The sequence below is a fragment of the Daucus carota genome, chromosome 2 (genome assembly GCF_001625215.2).
Source record: "Daucus carota subsp. sativus chromosome 2, DH1 v3.0, whole genome shotgun sequence".
In the NCBI taxonomy this organism is placed as follows: Eukaryota; Viridiplantae; Streptophyta; class Magnoliopsida; order Apiales; family Apiaceae; genus Daucus; species Daucus carota.
This window is the reverse complement of record NC_030382.2, coordinates 37,351,316-37,367,149: the sequence shown is the minus strand read 5'-3', so window position 1 is coordinate 37,367,149 and position 15,834 is coordinate 37,351,316. Positions and strand designations below refer to the sequence as shown.

Genomic DNA, 15,834 nt, shown 5'->3' with positions numbered 1-15,834 from the left:
ATCGAATGTCTTCTCGGGCACATGACTAACCCTTCCTAGGGCAGTGTCAGAGTAGGCCGTGTAGAGCCAGGCTGCGAGAACAGGGCAGCAGTGGCTACGGTGCAGCTCAGGTGAGTTGAGTTTGGTTTTGCTAGCAGCACAGGCATTGTTGATGCCTGTGAAAAGGTCGTCAGAGAAATACAAGGTGCAGGCTGAGGAGACGTCGGATTGCTCGACGAATGCTGGGATGGTTGGTGGTTGTGATTGGAGTGATATTGAAGGGGAAAAGAGAAGCAAGTGAGACCAAAAGAGGATGGGAAAGTGGTGAAACATGGCTTGGCTATGGGACTAATGGAGAATAAAGCACAAAGAATTTGTTCAATGCTTGGTGGTATTTTAAAGAACAAAAGATTAGATGAACATACAGGCTACAGCTTTATAAAGCAGAGTTCTTAACCATGCACCTTCATAAAAACTTTGGCTAATCAAAAACGCTAAAACTGCGTTCACTTGGATGGAATAAACTTTAGTTAATCAAAAACGCGAAAACCACATTCACTTGGATGGGATGGAAAGTAACTCCAAAAAGGCTTAAACCCTTAAGCCCAAACTTTACCCACGTTAGGATTTGTCTATTTTACCCTCCGTTTTATAGGTTTTTTCAATCATACTGGTATAAGGGTTAAAAAGTAAATTTGTGAAACTTGGAGGGTTGGGTGGGCCGAGTTGAAATTAACATCGAGGACACATCAGCACAACCTTCCAAACTTTGAGGGCTAAAAAGGCCCATTAAGCCTATTGTTCTGTGTTTAACTTATACAGAGTTTGTATGATAACTATAATCGTCAAAATAAGATACTAAAATATAAAAATATGATTTAGCATTTTATATTTTTCAAAATATAAAGACAAACTCCAATTTTGAGAAAACAACAAATAAATATCAAATTACCAATGAAAGCCAAATATAAAAGTTTACATATAGGCTACATTCCTGAGTATATCAAAGACTCCATAGTCCACACTACCAAAAACAATAATGTAACCAACAGTCACCACCACTGGAGAACTATTTACCCTACACATATCCTTTGTACATGATTCTTAAATGAATTTTCCACTGTCTGCATATGATCCTTAAATCAATCGAGGGCACTTTTATGCTAACCCAGATGAAGCTGCAATGGACGGCAAAAATGGAATGGCTGATGGAATTCAGTTATCCGACACCGTGCGCGAAACCTGACCCGATTTCATAGTTCAAGACCATCCAGGAGGAAGTTGTTGCAGGTGCCCGATTCAATTCTGTTGAAGTACCTGAATTGGACCCAGCGAAGGTAAGTTTAAGGGGAAGCGTACAAAGCATCCGAGAGGTAGCTGTGGCGAAGGTTGCAGGTCCAACGCATTATATGATTCTGTGTTCAGGCAGCATCCAATTACTAATTTAATACTCCCTCCGTTTCAATTTACATGTCCACTTTAAAGAAAATTTTTAGTTTCAAATTACTTGTCCACTTCAACTTTCAATGCAAAATTATATTTCCAAAGTCAATTCTACTCCACATATCTCTTATTTATATTTCCTAGATCAATCTCACACCACATATTATGCTCATTTAATGCAATTAATTTGTGAACAACCACTTTTCTTAAACTGTGTGATTTTTTCAAAGTGGACATCTAATTTGAAACGGAGGGAGTAATAAATATTTCCTGCAAGTGAACGCATAAAATAAAGACAAATTACCTGTTTCGGAGCATTTTCTTCATTGTTTACTGAAATTGTTCCAAATATGTGTAAACTGCAATCAAAACAAAAAAGATATGATCAGTTACTTCTACAATTTAAAATTTCAACAACTATTAGAAGACATTACATGCCATATATGAATTTTAGAAAAGATGTATAAATAAGCGATGAAAATTTTCTATACCAAAGCTCTATGTAAATATACCGAAATAATGTTCATTGCACAAGTAAATATCAAAATCTGAAACAAAAGCACTTAAACCCAAACAATAATAAAATCTTCAATCTATCAAAAAAATAAATTGAATTTGACAATGACTTACCAATTAGAATAAGGAAAAATCGAAAGGTTTGACAGTTTTGTAAGCATAAGAAGAAAAATTAGGTGAATCAAACAAAGATCAGATAAAAATCGACAAAGCTAGCTAGGCTCAGTTATTTTTTTAAGAATGATTGAAAAAATTATGCAAATACTGGGCACAAATATGTACACGATTTCTTGAATACAATTCTTGCGACGTTTGCGCTTAATCTGGACTGAGTAAAAGGGTTACATTCATATACAAAATCAATGTCTTTAGAACGATCTAATTTGTTAAATATGGGAGGAGAGGTCGGAGGGATTTGAAGTTTTAGACGGAGAGAAATAGGTGAGAATGGGACAATTGCCTGAAATGAAAATTGTGAGAATAGTTTATGTGAAAAGCGAGAAGGTTCTAGAGAAATAATAATGCTAAAAGTGTTACGGATTAATGAAAATATATGGATAAAGAAGAATGAACATAATTTTTTTCGAATAATGAATAAAAATATATTTTAATAAGTATAATATTTTGATTTTCACAGCCTTTTAGAAATTATTTTGATATGCACGATTAACAATATTTTGTATATCAAATCACATTTTGGTTGTTTAAACAAAGATTATTATGCACTTTGATGGTCAATGTATCCAACCCGGCATATAGTAACAGGACAAAAAATTTAAAGTCATGCAGGGTTTCCATCTAAAATCTGTGAACGGGGAGTTAAAGGCGTCCCATAAATGAGAGAATAATGTCTTCCTTTCACACCTAGATGAGATAAATTATAATAAAAGATCAATGCACTCAATTCTCTCTTCATTTTTGAAAATTATCTCCCTCTCATCGTCAATCATTTTCTCTTCAAATCCTAATTTTTAATTGACTCAATTCCATCGAATTAATATCTCTTTAAACATAGGAAAGTGGACAATACTACATCTCACTTAAGTGATGCTTTTAGACTATTTAGGGCGGAGCGCCCCCTCGTCGCTCTAAAATATTGTTATGTTGGATACATATGATAAGCGTGCATTTTATCTTAATATTGTCCCTTTATTTTAGTTATTTTATATTTTATTGGATTTTTATTTAATAAATATTTTATTGTAGGATGCAAGGAATTCTAATTAGATATGGATTGGAGTTTAAATAGCAAGGATTGGAGATTAATTTAAATAAAATTCGAATTTTGAAACTAGTTGTGCCGCATTCATTGTTTAAGGCATATGTAGAGTTGATGTCATAATAAGGTGATTCAAGAGCCCACGTGAAGATTGTGAGAAGGGGTTTCATTCAGAAGTGGTCTTGCAGTTATATTCCATCCGAATAAGCCTAAATGCAGAGTCCAAAAGTCAGCTACGAATTTCCTCAAATTTAGAATTCTATTCTGATTTGCAAATATCCTTGTACTTGAAATAATTCATTACAAATAGACTTCTATTATAGATATTATTCACACCTAATTTAGAGACGGAGATACAAAGTAAGAGACAAGAAGCCGCACAAGGGATCGGAGGAGAAGCCATCAATGGAGAGACATTCAATTGGCTTTGTTTTCTCCTATCTTTTATTTATCTCTTCTTATGAATACGTGTTGGTTATCTTGGGATTGTTTTGATACTTTGGTTATGAACTTACTTTTATGAGTTAGGATTTTTATGAACTCTAGTATCGGATTGTTGGTTTTTCGATAAGAAGTATTATATGCAGTTTACAGTTTACTATTCAAGTGAATTTCATTTTCAATATTTGCTTTTGTTTGGCCAACTCTAGTGGATAGTTGAGTTATAATACTGAGAGGGTTATAATTAGCTGACACAAAACTTGAATGGTGCATGATTCAATCAGTTGATACTAATTTTGTGACAGTATAGACATATATTGTTACCTTGCATAGCCGTAGGGGTGATCACGGTGCGGGCGGTGCGGTTTTCTTATAAAACCGCAAACCAAACCGCGTATGCGGTTTGGTTGAAAACTCAAACCGCAACCGCACCGCGCTAGCATAAAAACCACGTAAATCACACCACGAAAATGCGGTATGGTGCGGTGCGGTTTGTATGCTTGAGAATAAAAAAATTTAGTTGAGGTGAGAAATAAAATTTGAACATACAATAATTAAAACCTTTACTTGTAATGAATTTATATTATATTTATCAATTTATAGATACAACAACTATTAAAATAAAACAAACAAATGTGTATATATAATAATAAATAGGACTGAGCATTCGGTTCGGTTAACCGAATACCGAACCGAAATTACCGAAATATTTCGGTTCGGTTAACCGAACCGAAATATTTTGGTACCTAATTCGGTTATTGTTTTTTGGCTGTTATAATATTATAATCATTTTATACAAATTTGGTATAGTAGTAATGCGAAATTGATAAAATAATAATTAACTATTATTTGAAGAGATTTAACAAATATATGCATATAACATAATTATAAATAATATATATGTATATAATATAATTTTATTTGACAATCACTAATATATATATATATATATATATATATATATATATATATTACAGTATTGTGGTGCGGTGCGGTTTGAACCGCACTAATGATATGTCAAACCGCAACCCGCATCGCACCGCGCGGTTTGTGAAAAATTCAAACCGCAACCGCACCACGAAAATTAAAAACCACATTTTGTGGTGTGGTGCGGTGCGGGCGGTTTATGCGGTTTGGGTGGTTTTTTGATCAGCCCTACATAGCCGTGTGAAATTGGTGCTTAATTTGTATTATAGAAGTTAAATTTGGTATAGACATGTGTTAGTTTAATTACAGAATCTAAACCATAATAATTTCGAGAGAACTCCATGACCATTAAATGTCAGGTTAATTAGTAAACTGTTATTTGTATAATATTACACTGTTTTGTTGCCAGCATGAACATATTAGGGGAAGTAATCATCCTGACCTAACTTTTAGTATCTAAACTTATCCAGATCTCTTTGCTATTATATTATTAGTTAGTTAATTTACTTGTTAATTAATTAGTTTAATTGGAAAAACCAAAACCCAATTCTTGTGTTCTATAGTTGAATTGTTTGATATTAATTTGCAATCTATACAAACAGACAGTCCTTAAGGAACAATATCTGGTATTCACTACTCGCTCCGTCCCAATGAAGTGTATACAGTTTCCTTTTAGGGACGTCCCACCAATTGTATACATTCCAAAAGTAGTAACTTTTATAATATAAAATATCATTATACCAACTACTTTCTTCCACTATCTCCATTCTATAATAATATAAACACTATTACACCCACTACTTTCCTCCACTATCTCAAATCTATTATTAAATATAAATGGGTCCCACAAATATACTCACTTTTCATCCAACTTTACTCATTTCTTACACAATTTCTTGGTCTTCGTGTCCCAACCATTTGTATACAAATGGCTGGGACGGAGGGAGTACTATATTACTTGCTTGCGATTGTGTATACTTACACATCTGTATTATACGCAACAACATTGTTCATCAAAGTGCAAAATAATTTTAATCCAAGCCACCAAAGTGCAATTTTGTCTATGAAATGTAATGTTTATTCACTTTAAGTAAGTTGTTTGGGATGATTTTGGTTGGTTTGGCTTGCGCATGAGTTAATTACAAGTCCTTGTATCCGTTTTGAGCAGGTGGAAAAGGTTGCCAAGAGTCATGTTAAAATAAAATTTAATTTTGACTATAAAATAATAGAAGTCTGTGGGTGATTCCAGATTATTCTTGGTACATGTATTTGTCTTTTAATGTTCAATGTATTAGTGTAGATACGTCTAATATATGGAACTATCCATATAAAGTTCGAGTGAGTCTTTTGGTTTCTAGCATTTAAGTAAGTATTTACATCTTTTATTGAGTCCTATATAAAATCATTTGTGATAAAGTAAATTTCAAGCAATACTTCTATATAAAATCCTCTTCTCCTGTAAATATTTGAATATCTAAGTTGTGTGAGTTTGAGTGAAATCCTTTTTCCAACAAGTCCGACCTCTACTGTTACAGGGTCATGATTGCTAAATTGAACTATAAATCAAATTCTTTACTTCCAGCTCATTAAAATTTCGTGTTGTTGCTTGCCCATGTGCCATCAAGCATGGTTGGGGGTAGCATAGGGAGGTGTTGGTGCAGAGGCCACACGACGGCCGCGCTCTGACCTGCTGTTCTCTGCAAATTTAACACTCCCCTGATGCATACCCTGCTGCTTCTCATCTTCAGTCCACTCAGAAACGTAGTAATGTTCTTCACTACCTTTAACAACGTCTCTTGAAGGTGGTAGAAACATGCTACCCCATTGAGGAAAGTGAACCAATGTCACAGGCATGGTGCATGCTACAATCATAATTCCCATGTATGTTAAGCCCATTGCTGTCGATATCTGTGAGCTTGTAAAGAACAGAAGCTGTGTCAATCCAGAACCAAAGTTCCCTCCGGCACCAGTCATGCCGGATATAATACCTAATGATCGACGTGAAATGAAAGGAATGATGCCAAAAGTGGCTCCACATGCAGCTTGTGCTCCCACAGAAAAGATAATCATCATTGTTACAGCAATTGGAAGTGAATTAGAGCGGCCAAGGAGAATGCAGAATACGCCTCCTAGTGTTTGTAGGATCCAAAGAGTCCAAAGCCTACCCCTCATGCCAAACCTTCGAGCAGCAACATCCGAAGCATATCCACCAAATGGGCGAGCCAGGAGATTAGCCATGCCAAATGTAGCCGCAATTATCCCAGCAGTTTGGAGCTTCAGATCAAATCTGTCACAATATTCAATATCCACAAGGTAACTTCATGTCAAACTATATATATATTAGCTTATATATTGACTAAATAGAGTTGTTCAGCATTGTTTCTGCTTGAGCAGTTATGTTGTTTCCTATTTATTATGTAAAAAAGAATTAGGAAAGAAAGCGAGGAAAGAAATAAAACACTACCTATCGAAGAAGTATTCAGCAATGACATTATCAGTAGACAATTCCACACCCATAGAGTATCCATACAAAAGAACAAATATCCATGTTCTGTAGTTGGTGACAGCATACCAGAACACCTGGATGCACAAATGAACATAAGTAAGTATGTCAACTAATCTATTACTCAAAAGTAGAATTACCAAAGGAAATAAGGTGTTTACTAAACAAACCTTGGAGAATTTATCTTTGGAAACATCACCCTTCTTCTGTAAAGCGCCAAGGTTGCCATCTGGCAAGTCTTGACCAAGTGTTAACACCAAGATCCCCATGATCACATGAAGCCAACCAGGGATAAAAAAGGCAATCCTCCAGGCAGTGAATGGAGTAGCACCAAAACGTTGGATTAGGTCGTAAAGAAGAGGCATGATCAGCTGAGTGGCTCCTCCTCCCATGTTCCCCCATCCGGCTGCAGTGCCATTTACAGTTCCTATAATCTTACCATTGAACATGGTGCTCATCCAATACTGACATGTCACAAATGTCGCGAGGGAGAACCCAATCATAAACCTGACCGCTATGTAGCCACTGGCGTCTGCCACAAATGACATGCAGAACACAGTTGGGGCTGTAAGCATGATGACAAATGCACAGCCATATCGCGGTCCCAAAAGATCACAAACTGCTCCCATTACAAGCCTAGAGAAAATACTTCCAGACACTGAAGCGACTCCAGCATTGCCAACATCCCCTTTTGTCAGGTTGAGATTATCACGAATGATGGGGACTAGTGGAGCAGCAGCAAATGTGGACACGAAACAGGTAAAAAAGGAAATCCAAGAAAGATGAAAGGTCCTCATGTGAGGATTGGCAAAGGAAAACAGCTTGAACACTTTGGCCTTGTGTTCTGAATCAACAGGCAAATCAAATTTCGCTGTTGGATCAGTTGGTACAATCGGTGAAGCCACTGAGAAAGCCAGAACAGGCTCCCTGCCAGTGACTCCATGCATCGAGCTTCCTGGTGAGCCCTCAATACCACCCATTTTCTCGATATGAGTGTTTGTTACAAGATAAGGCTTGTAATAGTTTATGAAGATGCCTTAAACATATACTCTGTTTCTTGTTTCTTTTATAGGCTTTAGAGTTGACATTTTAAATATCTGATAACCCTCTTATGAAAGCCTCTGGAGATAACCAGTGGTTGCATAATGAAACGTGAGGCCAAGTGATAACTAATAATGATAATCCTTTTCTACAAGTCAAATTGTGAAAAGTAGTAGCCTGATCATGCATCTGAAAGGATAAGAATGTTCAGTATATTCATTTTTCGAAACATCATTATCAGTAGTGTATGTTGTTTTATGGTCATCCATGTCTGTTTTTCCTTAGCTTATTACAACTGTGAGCCTCTTTCCAACACAACTTGGATAAATAATTATTTGTTTAGAGTCAACTTTTGCAGCATTTATACTAGTACTTAAAAGAATAAAATGGCTAAATGTCACAAATATTATATGTAAAAAGTTTTTGTATCTATGATGAAGACAGATACAGGTCAAACTTAACCTTTCACAACGTCTGGGAGTTTAGTTGAGTCTGCAACTTGCAAGAAATGATAATTGTCAAGGATCTGGTTTATGGTAATTTACATGAAATGAAGAGTTTTATTTATGAATATCATAGCCCTCTTCTTATTCATCAAAAAAATGATTATAGTTTGCAAAATCATAAATTTACGCGCACATACGACATATGTCCTAAACTTTTGTCAATTTTGATTCCTGACACTGCCGCCCATTCCCCGTTTTAGAGGGGCAGCCCTTTGCGGTTCCAAAATTTTCCTAAAGCCTATGATAAACACAACTCGGAATTATGTATGTTAAGAGAAAACCCAAAGTACACAACATTTTCTAATTACTTCATGCAAGAAAACATTTAGACGTGAGGCATCTGAGATGCAGCAAAGAGTTTAGCATCTTTTTTAAGCCGCCATCTCAAACATAATTCGACAAAAACTTTCAGCGGCCAGATAATTCAGAATACAGTTACAAAACACCGGGATGATAGAAATAATGAATTGCACAGCACGGATCATTAGCAATTAGTACATAGTTTAAAGTTATTTTTATAACTTAATACGAAGTACACGATAAGTATGTGATATCGTTGACAGACAAACATACAAGTCCTCTCATAATGATAATTACGGGGACAAACAAGCTAGCAGATACATTAGTAACTGTTTAATTACTTGTACTTCCACAGCGAGGGGCTGGTTTGTAGAGCACAACAGTAACAAACTTTTCACGAAAGCGATGCGTGAGTCCAAGTGCCACTACTGGTCCTTCATTTTCTCTGTTCTCGCAGTAAACATGGTTGAGAACCGCATTATGTGGCAGGGGAAGTGATCCAGGAAGGTCACTACTAGCTGAGGAGTTTAGCAATGTGTCATCCAGGTGATTTGGGACTGTAGGAGGTCCTTTTGCATAGTTGTCTTCAGGATAGAGATTATTGTAGCTAGCGTCAGGAGATTTTGGAGCTTCGAATCCTACTACAATTGCTTCATTCTGTGTAACAGTTTCAAGTTTAGCATCTACTTAATTTTGATTATAAATTCCAATCAGTGAGGGTATGCAGCTTACCTGATTTTGACCATGCAGAATGTTCTTTTGTGGTATATCCATTCTGGAAGGCAGGGATTTTTTCAGTCAAATAATAAACTGTAAAAAAGAAAGTCGTTAGTAATTATGGTGAAGGTGCATAGATTTAACATATATATGTTTATAATGATAGTACACAACTACATAGACCACAAAAAGAATTACTCCTTCCGTCCCAATTTATTTGTCTTGTTTGAATTTTTATGATTAAATTGACCAAATTTTGACTGAAATTTAAATATATAAAATAATTATAAAATATTATGAAAAATATATTACTAGAATCTACATCTATTCTACTTTAAAATGTATATTTTCAATTTTCAAGATCATGTAAGAATAATTACTAACTCCCGGTCAAAGTTTGGTCAATTTGACCACAAAAAGTCAAACAAGACAGATAAATTGGAACGGAGGGAGTATTTTGGAGTCAGTCTGTCATATAATCATTCACATTCTCATTGATATACGCACCCCAGATAAACACATACTTGCATAAAAAAACAAAAATGCCAAATATGTACTAATATACCACCCACTTCTCACAAATTTATTACTACGCCATAACAAGCAAAATTGAGAAGACAAATTCCAGTACTACAGAAAATTTTGATCGACTGGTTTGACAAGCATTGTTGTTTACTTGTTTGTAACAAGTACAAGAAGTAGCTTCTACAATCAAATGCACATTTCTAGTTCATAAGTTAGTGAACTAATTAACATGATGAAGAGTATTAATTTTTTCTTAATTACTTCCATGCATGAAAGCATGTAGCAGAAATTTATTGTTTACAACTGTGCAAGTGAGAACATATAAGAGCATCTCCAACGCTAATATTGAAAACTATTAGCTAAATGATGCTTAGCTAAAATTTTATTGAACCTGTAGTGATTTTTGCTCCAATGGGGTTAGCTATAACTATCAGCTATAGTTAAAATATTATCTTTTTACTTTTTTTGAATATATAATTAAAATACATTTAAATAAATTTGCTATGCATGAAAATCAATGTTGCATTTTATAAAACTATAACAAAATTATAACATTTTTATATTTATGTCAATATGTTAAAATAAACATTATAAAATAAAAAAATAATTATAACACTTAATAATATTACATAACATCATAACTTTATAAATTAAAAATATAAATAGTATATCTATATATAATATAATGGTACACATATACATATTTTGTATATTATAATATTATGCATCTTAAACTTACTTGAAATATGTTAAGTTATATACTGATTATTAGAATTTTTTAAATGTAGTTAACAATAAAATCATATTTTTACATTTTTACTAAATAAAATTTGTATTTATAAATTAAAAATTTAAATAATACATCTATACATATAGTAATTATGAACATATATAAATAATTTTTATATTATATTATTATTATATATTTAAACTATAATTTAGATATTTTAAATTAAACATTGAAAAAAGATTCAAGTTAGTATGTTATATATTATAAATAAAAAATAATAAGATTTGGACTAAATAAAATAATATGTGTGTGTGTGTGTGTTCAATATAAGTAAAAATATACAAGTTAAATATATATCTTTTAGCTATATATATTCAATATTTTAAATTATATATTTAAAAAGTGATTTAAGATATTATATTATATTTTGCAAGTTGAAGGTGACGTGGATTGTTTTAGATGATGGCAGCAGGATCAACAAATGTGACGTCCCCTTTTTTCGGTAGGTAAAATTATACCTAACAGGAGCCTGCGTTGGAGTAGTCATTTTTTTACACATTAGGTATAAGACAGTGACACATAGATATTATAGCTAACAGTTGTATAGGGTTGGAGATGCTCTAATACCCTGTGCACAGGCTATATTTCATCTTTGGCTGCATTTATGCAAACATATAAGAAGTTAGATAAGCTGGTATTCGACAAGCTTTCATCTATAAAGTGAAGAAGAGTTTGTTGCTGGTTGTGATGCAGGAGTGTAGCATGACTCTGGGGGGGGGGGGGGGGGGGGGGGGGGTTCAAACAGAAAGTCAAAGAGTGTTCATATTAGATATACTCATAGCTGAGTCGTTGAATTAAGATGATTTACTTGATAAGACTAGGGGAAGGCAGAAAGGGTTTGTGCCGGTGTGAAGAATTTTTTTATTTTTCTAGTACTAAAGAAATATAGATGTAATAGGTAGTAAGTATGGTCCAGACTGCTGTTGAGCTTGGTGCCTCGAATGTAAAATGTACTCGAAATACCCTTATACCACATCTAAAGTGCCAAGCATTTTCATTTAAGTCCCTGAAATAAAATATTTAAGCTTTAACTGTGACTTTAGCTGATCATTTGTGACAGATGCACAAAGTAGCTTCACTATGGGATGACAGATGGTAGATTATGGCATCATTACACAAGAACACATTCATAGTATGGGCCAACACTAAACGAAGAAGACCGTGTGGCACCATTAGGCCAATCATAATTAAGGATAAGTAAAGATTTTGGCACAAACTACAGTAACTGAAACACAATGCTGAATACAATTAGATTGCATTCACTTGCCACAGTTGGAGATGTGTCCCTGAGTTGAGGGTTTTGGCCATTGTTGTCCAGGAGTTGTTAAGACTTATGATTGATGAAACTCCATGTGGATGATATGGCGTGGAAAACAATAGATTTGAAGGGGGCACTGGCAAAAGGGTTTCAGCAGGAGGCATGGACAAGCAAGATCATTGACCAGAAAATTACAGCAATGGGAGATCAAATAAAAAATTGAATTTAGGTTTCCACAAGGTCGCTAGACAGCTACATGTCTCGACAGAGGCTTAGGGAGTATATAGTAGAATGATCCCAGCCTCCAATTGTAGCACGTGTAAATAAATTGCCGTGTAAACTATTGCTGGTTGAAAAGCAGCGCTTGTGTCAAGAAGAATAGGAAATGTTGCAAAAACTTCTGAAAGGATCAGATTTCAGAGTACTAATTATCCTTCCTCAAGATAAGTATCATTTTGCGTTGCATCAGAATTTGACCATAAGATAAGAACTAGAAAATTAATAATCTAGTGTCTTGCATAAACAACACCACTTAGAATAACACTGAAATTATGTAAATTGATTGAAGCACTTTAAAGTTAGAGGATCAAAACAATTGTATGAATGCCTCTAAATAGGAATGCAGTCATTCAGTTTTCCGAAGAACAATTATGAAATGAAGTTACTCCTTGACGTCACTCTCATATTCCATGCTTAATCCTAGAATATATTTTTCAGAACCTTGACTCTCTACGTCAGATACTGTGAGCGAGAATCAAACCCAGAACTGGGACGACGAAGGATAATCCCTTACCACTGGGCTACCTCATCTTGTTCATTTATAGTCTAGTTAATCTTCAAGAAGACCCTGAGCTTCTATTTATTTTCTGTAAGTGAAATAGTGATGATCAATATATCCTCACTATCCACGTTAAAACATGCGGATTTCTGAAAGAGGATGATTTTTCATAATAATGTCTATGATATTAATGTGTTCCATTGTCAGTTCTAATTTACGATGAAGGTGACCTTTACACATTTCACTAAATTTTATATAAATTTGGTGATTCCTGTTGCTTCACTTAGAAATTTATTTTCCAAATTAAATTGATTCATATCTATGCTGCAAACAATTTATTATCTATTGGCATTGATAACAAATTCTTCATCCTATCACCCTACATGTGAATGATTACACTATGCCAATTATGATTGACCTCTTAGAGGAGGATTCTGTGAGAGCTGCATTTTATGACAAAATGCAATAATTCCTAGTCATTTCAGATGGTTAGTTCTATATCTACAAATTACAAGAATTTATCAACAACAATCAATGCATTTAAGGAAACCCCAAAATACCAACTACTCTATGACGAAACAGCCTAAATATAACCGCTCAGCGTTACATTCAAATAAGAAACCAAATCCAAAGTTCTACGGATTTCTTTGCATCTATAGAGTATTAAATATCAGAGACGTCATTGGTAGAAAAAACGTCAAATGACAAATAAGCAGCTCATTCTAATGCTTACACGTAGCGAACATGCAGAACTAACAAATACGTGTTCTCCCAAACTGCTTACACGTAGAACTAATGCCACATAACCGCAAAGGTCAAAAAGAATGATATGATGAAGAGAGCAGCAAAACAAGGAAAGAATCCAAAGAAACAGCAGCTAGAGTGACAAACATGCGTAAAACATGTGGTTAAAAGGACACAATTCTAAGACATACGAATCAGAGTATGAAATATTGGCACTTATCTGCATCTTTGTACAAAATTCTATTGTAAACAGAGGGAGGAAATTTTAAGATACGTGTGCATATATACCAGTGGATGCACATACTACAGCTGCTAATGCAACAGGTCTTGAAGGTACAAATGATGCAAGTGCACGGACTGGGACTTACCACACCTACACCAAATGCAAGTACATAAGATAGTCAGGTTGCAAGCTAATTAAATCACCCATGAGAATCAAAAGATATGCTAGAAAGCAAGTCACTCTTTTGAGAAAAAGAAATGTTGAGGATGGAAGTAGCCCCTAAACTTCTAAAAATGAAGGCAAGTCTAAGATAGATGATGTGCAAGCAGAGAAATTCCAGTAGAAGGGAAAGTCATTCCCAAGCTTAAGACAGTTAAGTTATTGCAAGAATAAACAAAGCTTAAAACTTTAATCCTCTTGTGAAAAGTTTTGAGTTGTATTTTTTGTGTCCTTGTGGTTATATTATATTGATCTGTAGCAAATGTGCTTTCGATTGCTTATGTCCTTTGAATTGTTTCTGAATTTGTAACAAATGTGTTCTTGGGTTCTTTCAAGAGCAAGTGAAATGTTATTTTGGGCAAACATGCTTAGACAGTTTCTTAATCTAATGCAAGGGAAAATGCCAAATTGTTGAGTTGTTTTTAGTAGTGGTTTGTTTCAGTTATTGTTCGGATAATTGTTTCTGTTTCATCATTTTGTTGTAGGTCATTTTACTGGACAACGGTTTTGTTACAAGAAATCATTGTTTCAGTTTTATGAGAATGCTTTTTATGAGTACAGGAAGTATTTCACAAGATAATGAAGCAAATGAATAAATATGCAATAGATATTAATTATAAGCTATTCAAATGATAAAGTGAAATCTAAGAAGATAAATGAACAATTAATTCGCCTACAAAAATTTCTAGTTCTTCTTCAGTTACAGTAGTGAATACAGACTGCAACGCCAGGATAAGGTGCTGCTGGTGAATATGTGGAACCTGCAACAGAAGGGAAATGTCTTAATCTCCATTCATTTTCACAATAATAATGTTTCATATGTCAAGACCATACCCTGGTAACTCGGGGAGGAGGCTGAACTGTAAATGCCATCTGCAGGTGGCTGTGACACAGAAATCACTCTATGAGTGCCAACCCAAAAAAAAGAGATAATGCTCAGTTTACAGATTCTCACATATCGAATGGATAAAAGATCTATGACACAATACCATTCTAAAAATGCCCTTGTCTTATTGAATTTACTAGACAATAGGTTTTTTACCGTTGTCCAATGCCCACGTTAAACAATATTGATTTTTCGAGGATGAAAATAAGCTGTCTTGATTTCGAGCAACACTTTTTTATGCGACCGTCGTCTAATTAGTATCAAGGCTTAATGACCTTTTAGCCCTCAAAGTTTGGAGGGTTGTACTGATGCGGCCTCGCTGTTTCAACTCGGCATATTCAACCCTCCAACTTTCACAAATATACCTTTTAACCCTTATACTGGTATGATTGAAAATAACAGTATAAATCGGAGGGTAAAGTAGACAAATCCTAATATCAGTAAAGTTTTGGACATAAGAGTTAAAAGGTACAACCCTCCAAACTTTGGGGGCTAAAAGATCATTAAGCCTAATTAGTTTGATCATTAAGTACAGACTACTCCATTAACAGGCAGGAGTTGCATGTGATTGTCGAACTGGTTAGTATCTTGTGCCATTGATATACTGGTTCATTCTTTTCTCGTTTTAAACAACTCATTCTACTTACCGTGGAAAACTCCACAAATGCAGCACAAGTTGGGTAATGACGGTTTTCAAACACCCTCAAGCGAAGAACCTATGGCAGAATAAATATTCTTTAATATCTACTTCTAATTTTAAGAATACAAGCACCTATATAGATCAGCAGCATGAAGTCACAAACCTTCCCACAGAAAGAT

General features: G+C 34.6%; 2 protein-coding genes across 2 annotated transcripts; both read right to left on the bottom strand.

Annotated features, from left to right (window-relative positions):
- Nucleotides 1-5,959: 5,959 nt before the first annotated feature.
- On the bottom strand, nucleotides 5,960-8,126 carry LOC108207907 (high affinity nitrate transporter 2.4). The gene is made up of 3 exons (XM_064087358.1): nucleotides 7,199-8,126; nucleotides 6,990-7,105; nucleotides 5,960-6,812 (listed from the first exon to the last, which is right to left on the bottom strand). Exons 1-3 carry the CDS (start codon nucleotides 8,006-8,008, stop codon nucleotides 6,146-6,148), a joined length of 1,593 nt encoding a protein of 530 aa, XP_063943428.1. The 5' UTR covers nucleotides 8,009-8,126; the 3' UTR covers nucleotides 5,960-6,145.
- A 1,082-nt stretch (nucleotides 8,127-9,208) lies between these two features.
- LOC108207490 (SNF1-related protein kinase regulatory subunit beta-3) lies at nucleotides 9,209-9,649 on the bottom strand. Its single transcript, XM_017377932.1, has 2 exons — nucleotides 9,608-9,649; nucleotides 9,209-9,532 (listed from the first exon to the last, which is right to left on the bottom strand). Exons 1-2 carry the CDS (start codon nucleotides 9,647-9,649, stop codon nucleotides 9,209-9,211), a joined length of 366 nt encoding a protein of 121 aa, XP_017233421.1.
- Between the last annotated feature and the right edge of the window lie 6,185 nt (nucleotides 9,650-15,834).

What these genes read in the sequence shown, in the direction of transcription:
- LOC108207490 (XM_017377932.1), bottom strand. Translation starts at nt 9,649, where the DNA reads ATGGATATACCACAAAAGAACATTCTGCATGGTCAAAATCAG. An exon ending in TTCTGCATGGTCAAAATCAG is followed by an intron (nt 9,533 to 9,607) that starts GTAAGCTGCATA and finishes ACTGTTACACAG; the next exon opens with AATGAAGCAATTGTAGTAGG.
- LOC108207907 (XM_064087358.1), bottom strand. Translation starts at nt 8,008, where the DNA reads ATGGGTGGTATTGAGGGCTCACCAGGAAGCTCGATGCATGGAGTCACT. An exon ending in CCAAAGATAAATTCTCCAAG is followed by an intron (nt 7,106 to 7,198) that starts GTTTGTTTAGTA and finishes TTGTGCATCCAG; the next exon opens with GTGTTCTGGTATGCTGTCAC. An exon ending in GCTGAATACTTCTTCGATAG is followed by an intron (nt 6,813 to 6,989) that starts GTAGTGTTTTAT and finishes ATATTGTGACAG; the next exon opens with ATTTGATCTGAAGCTCCAAA.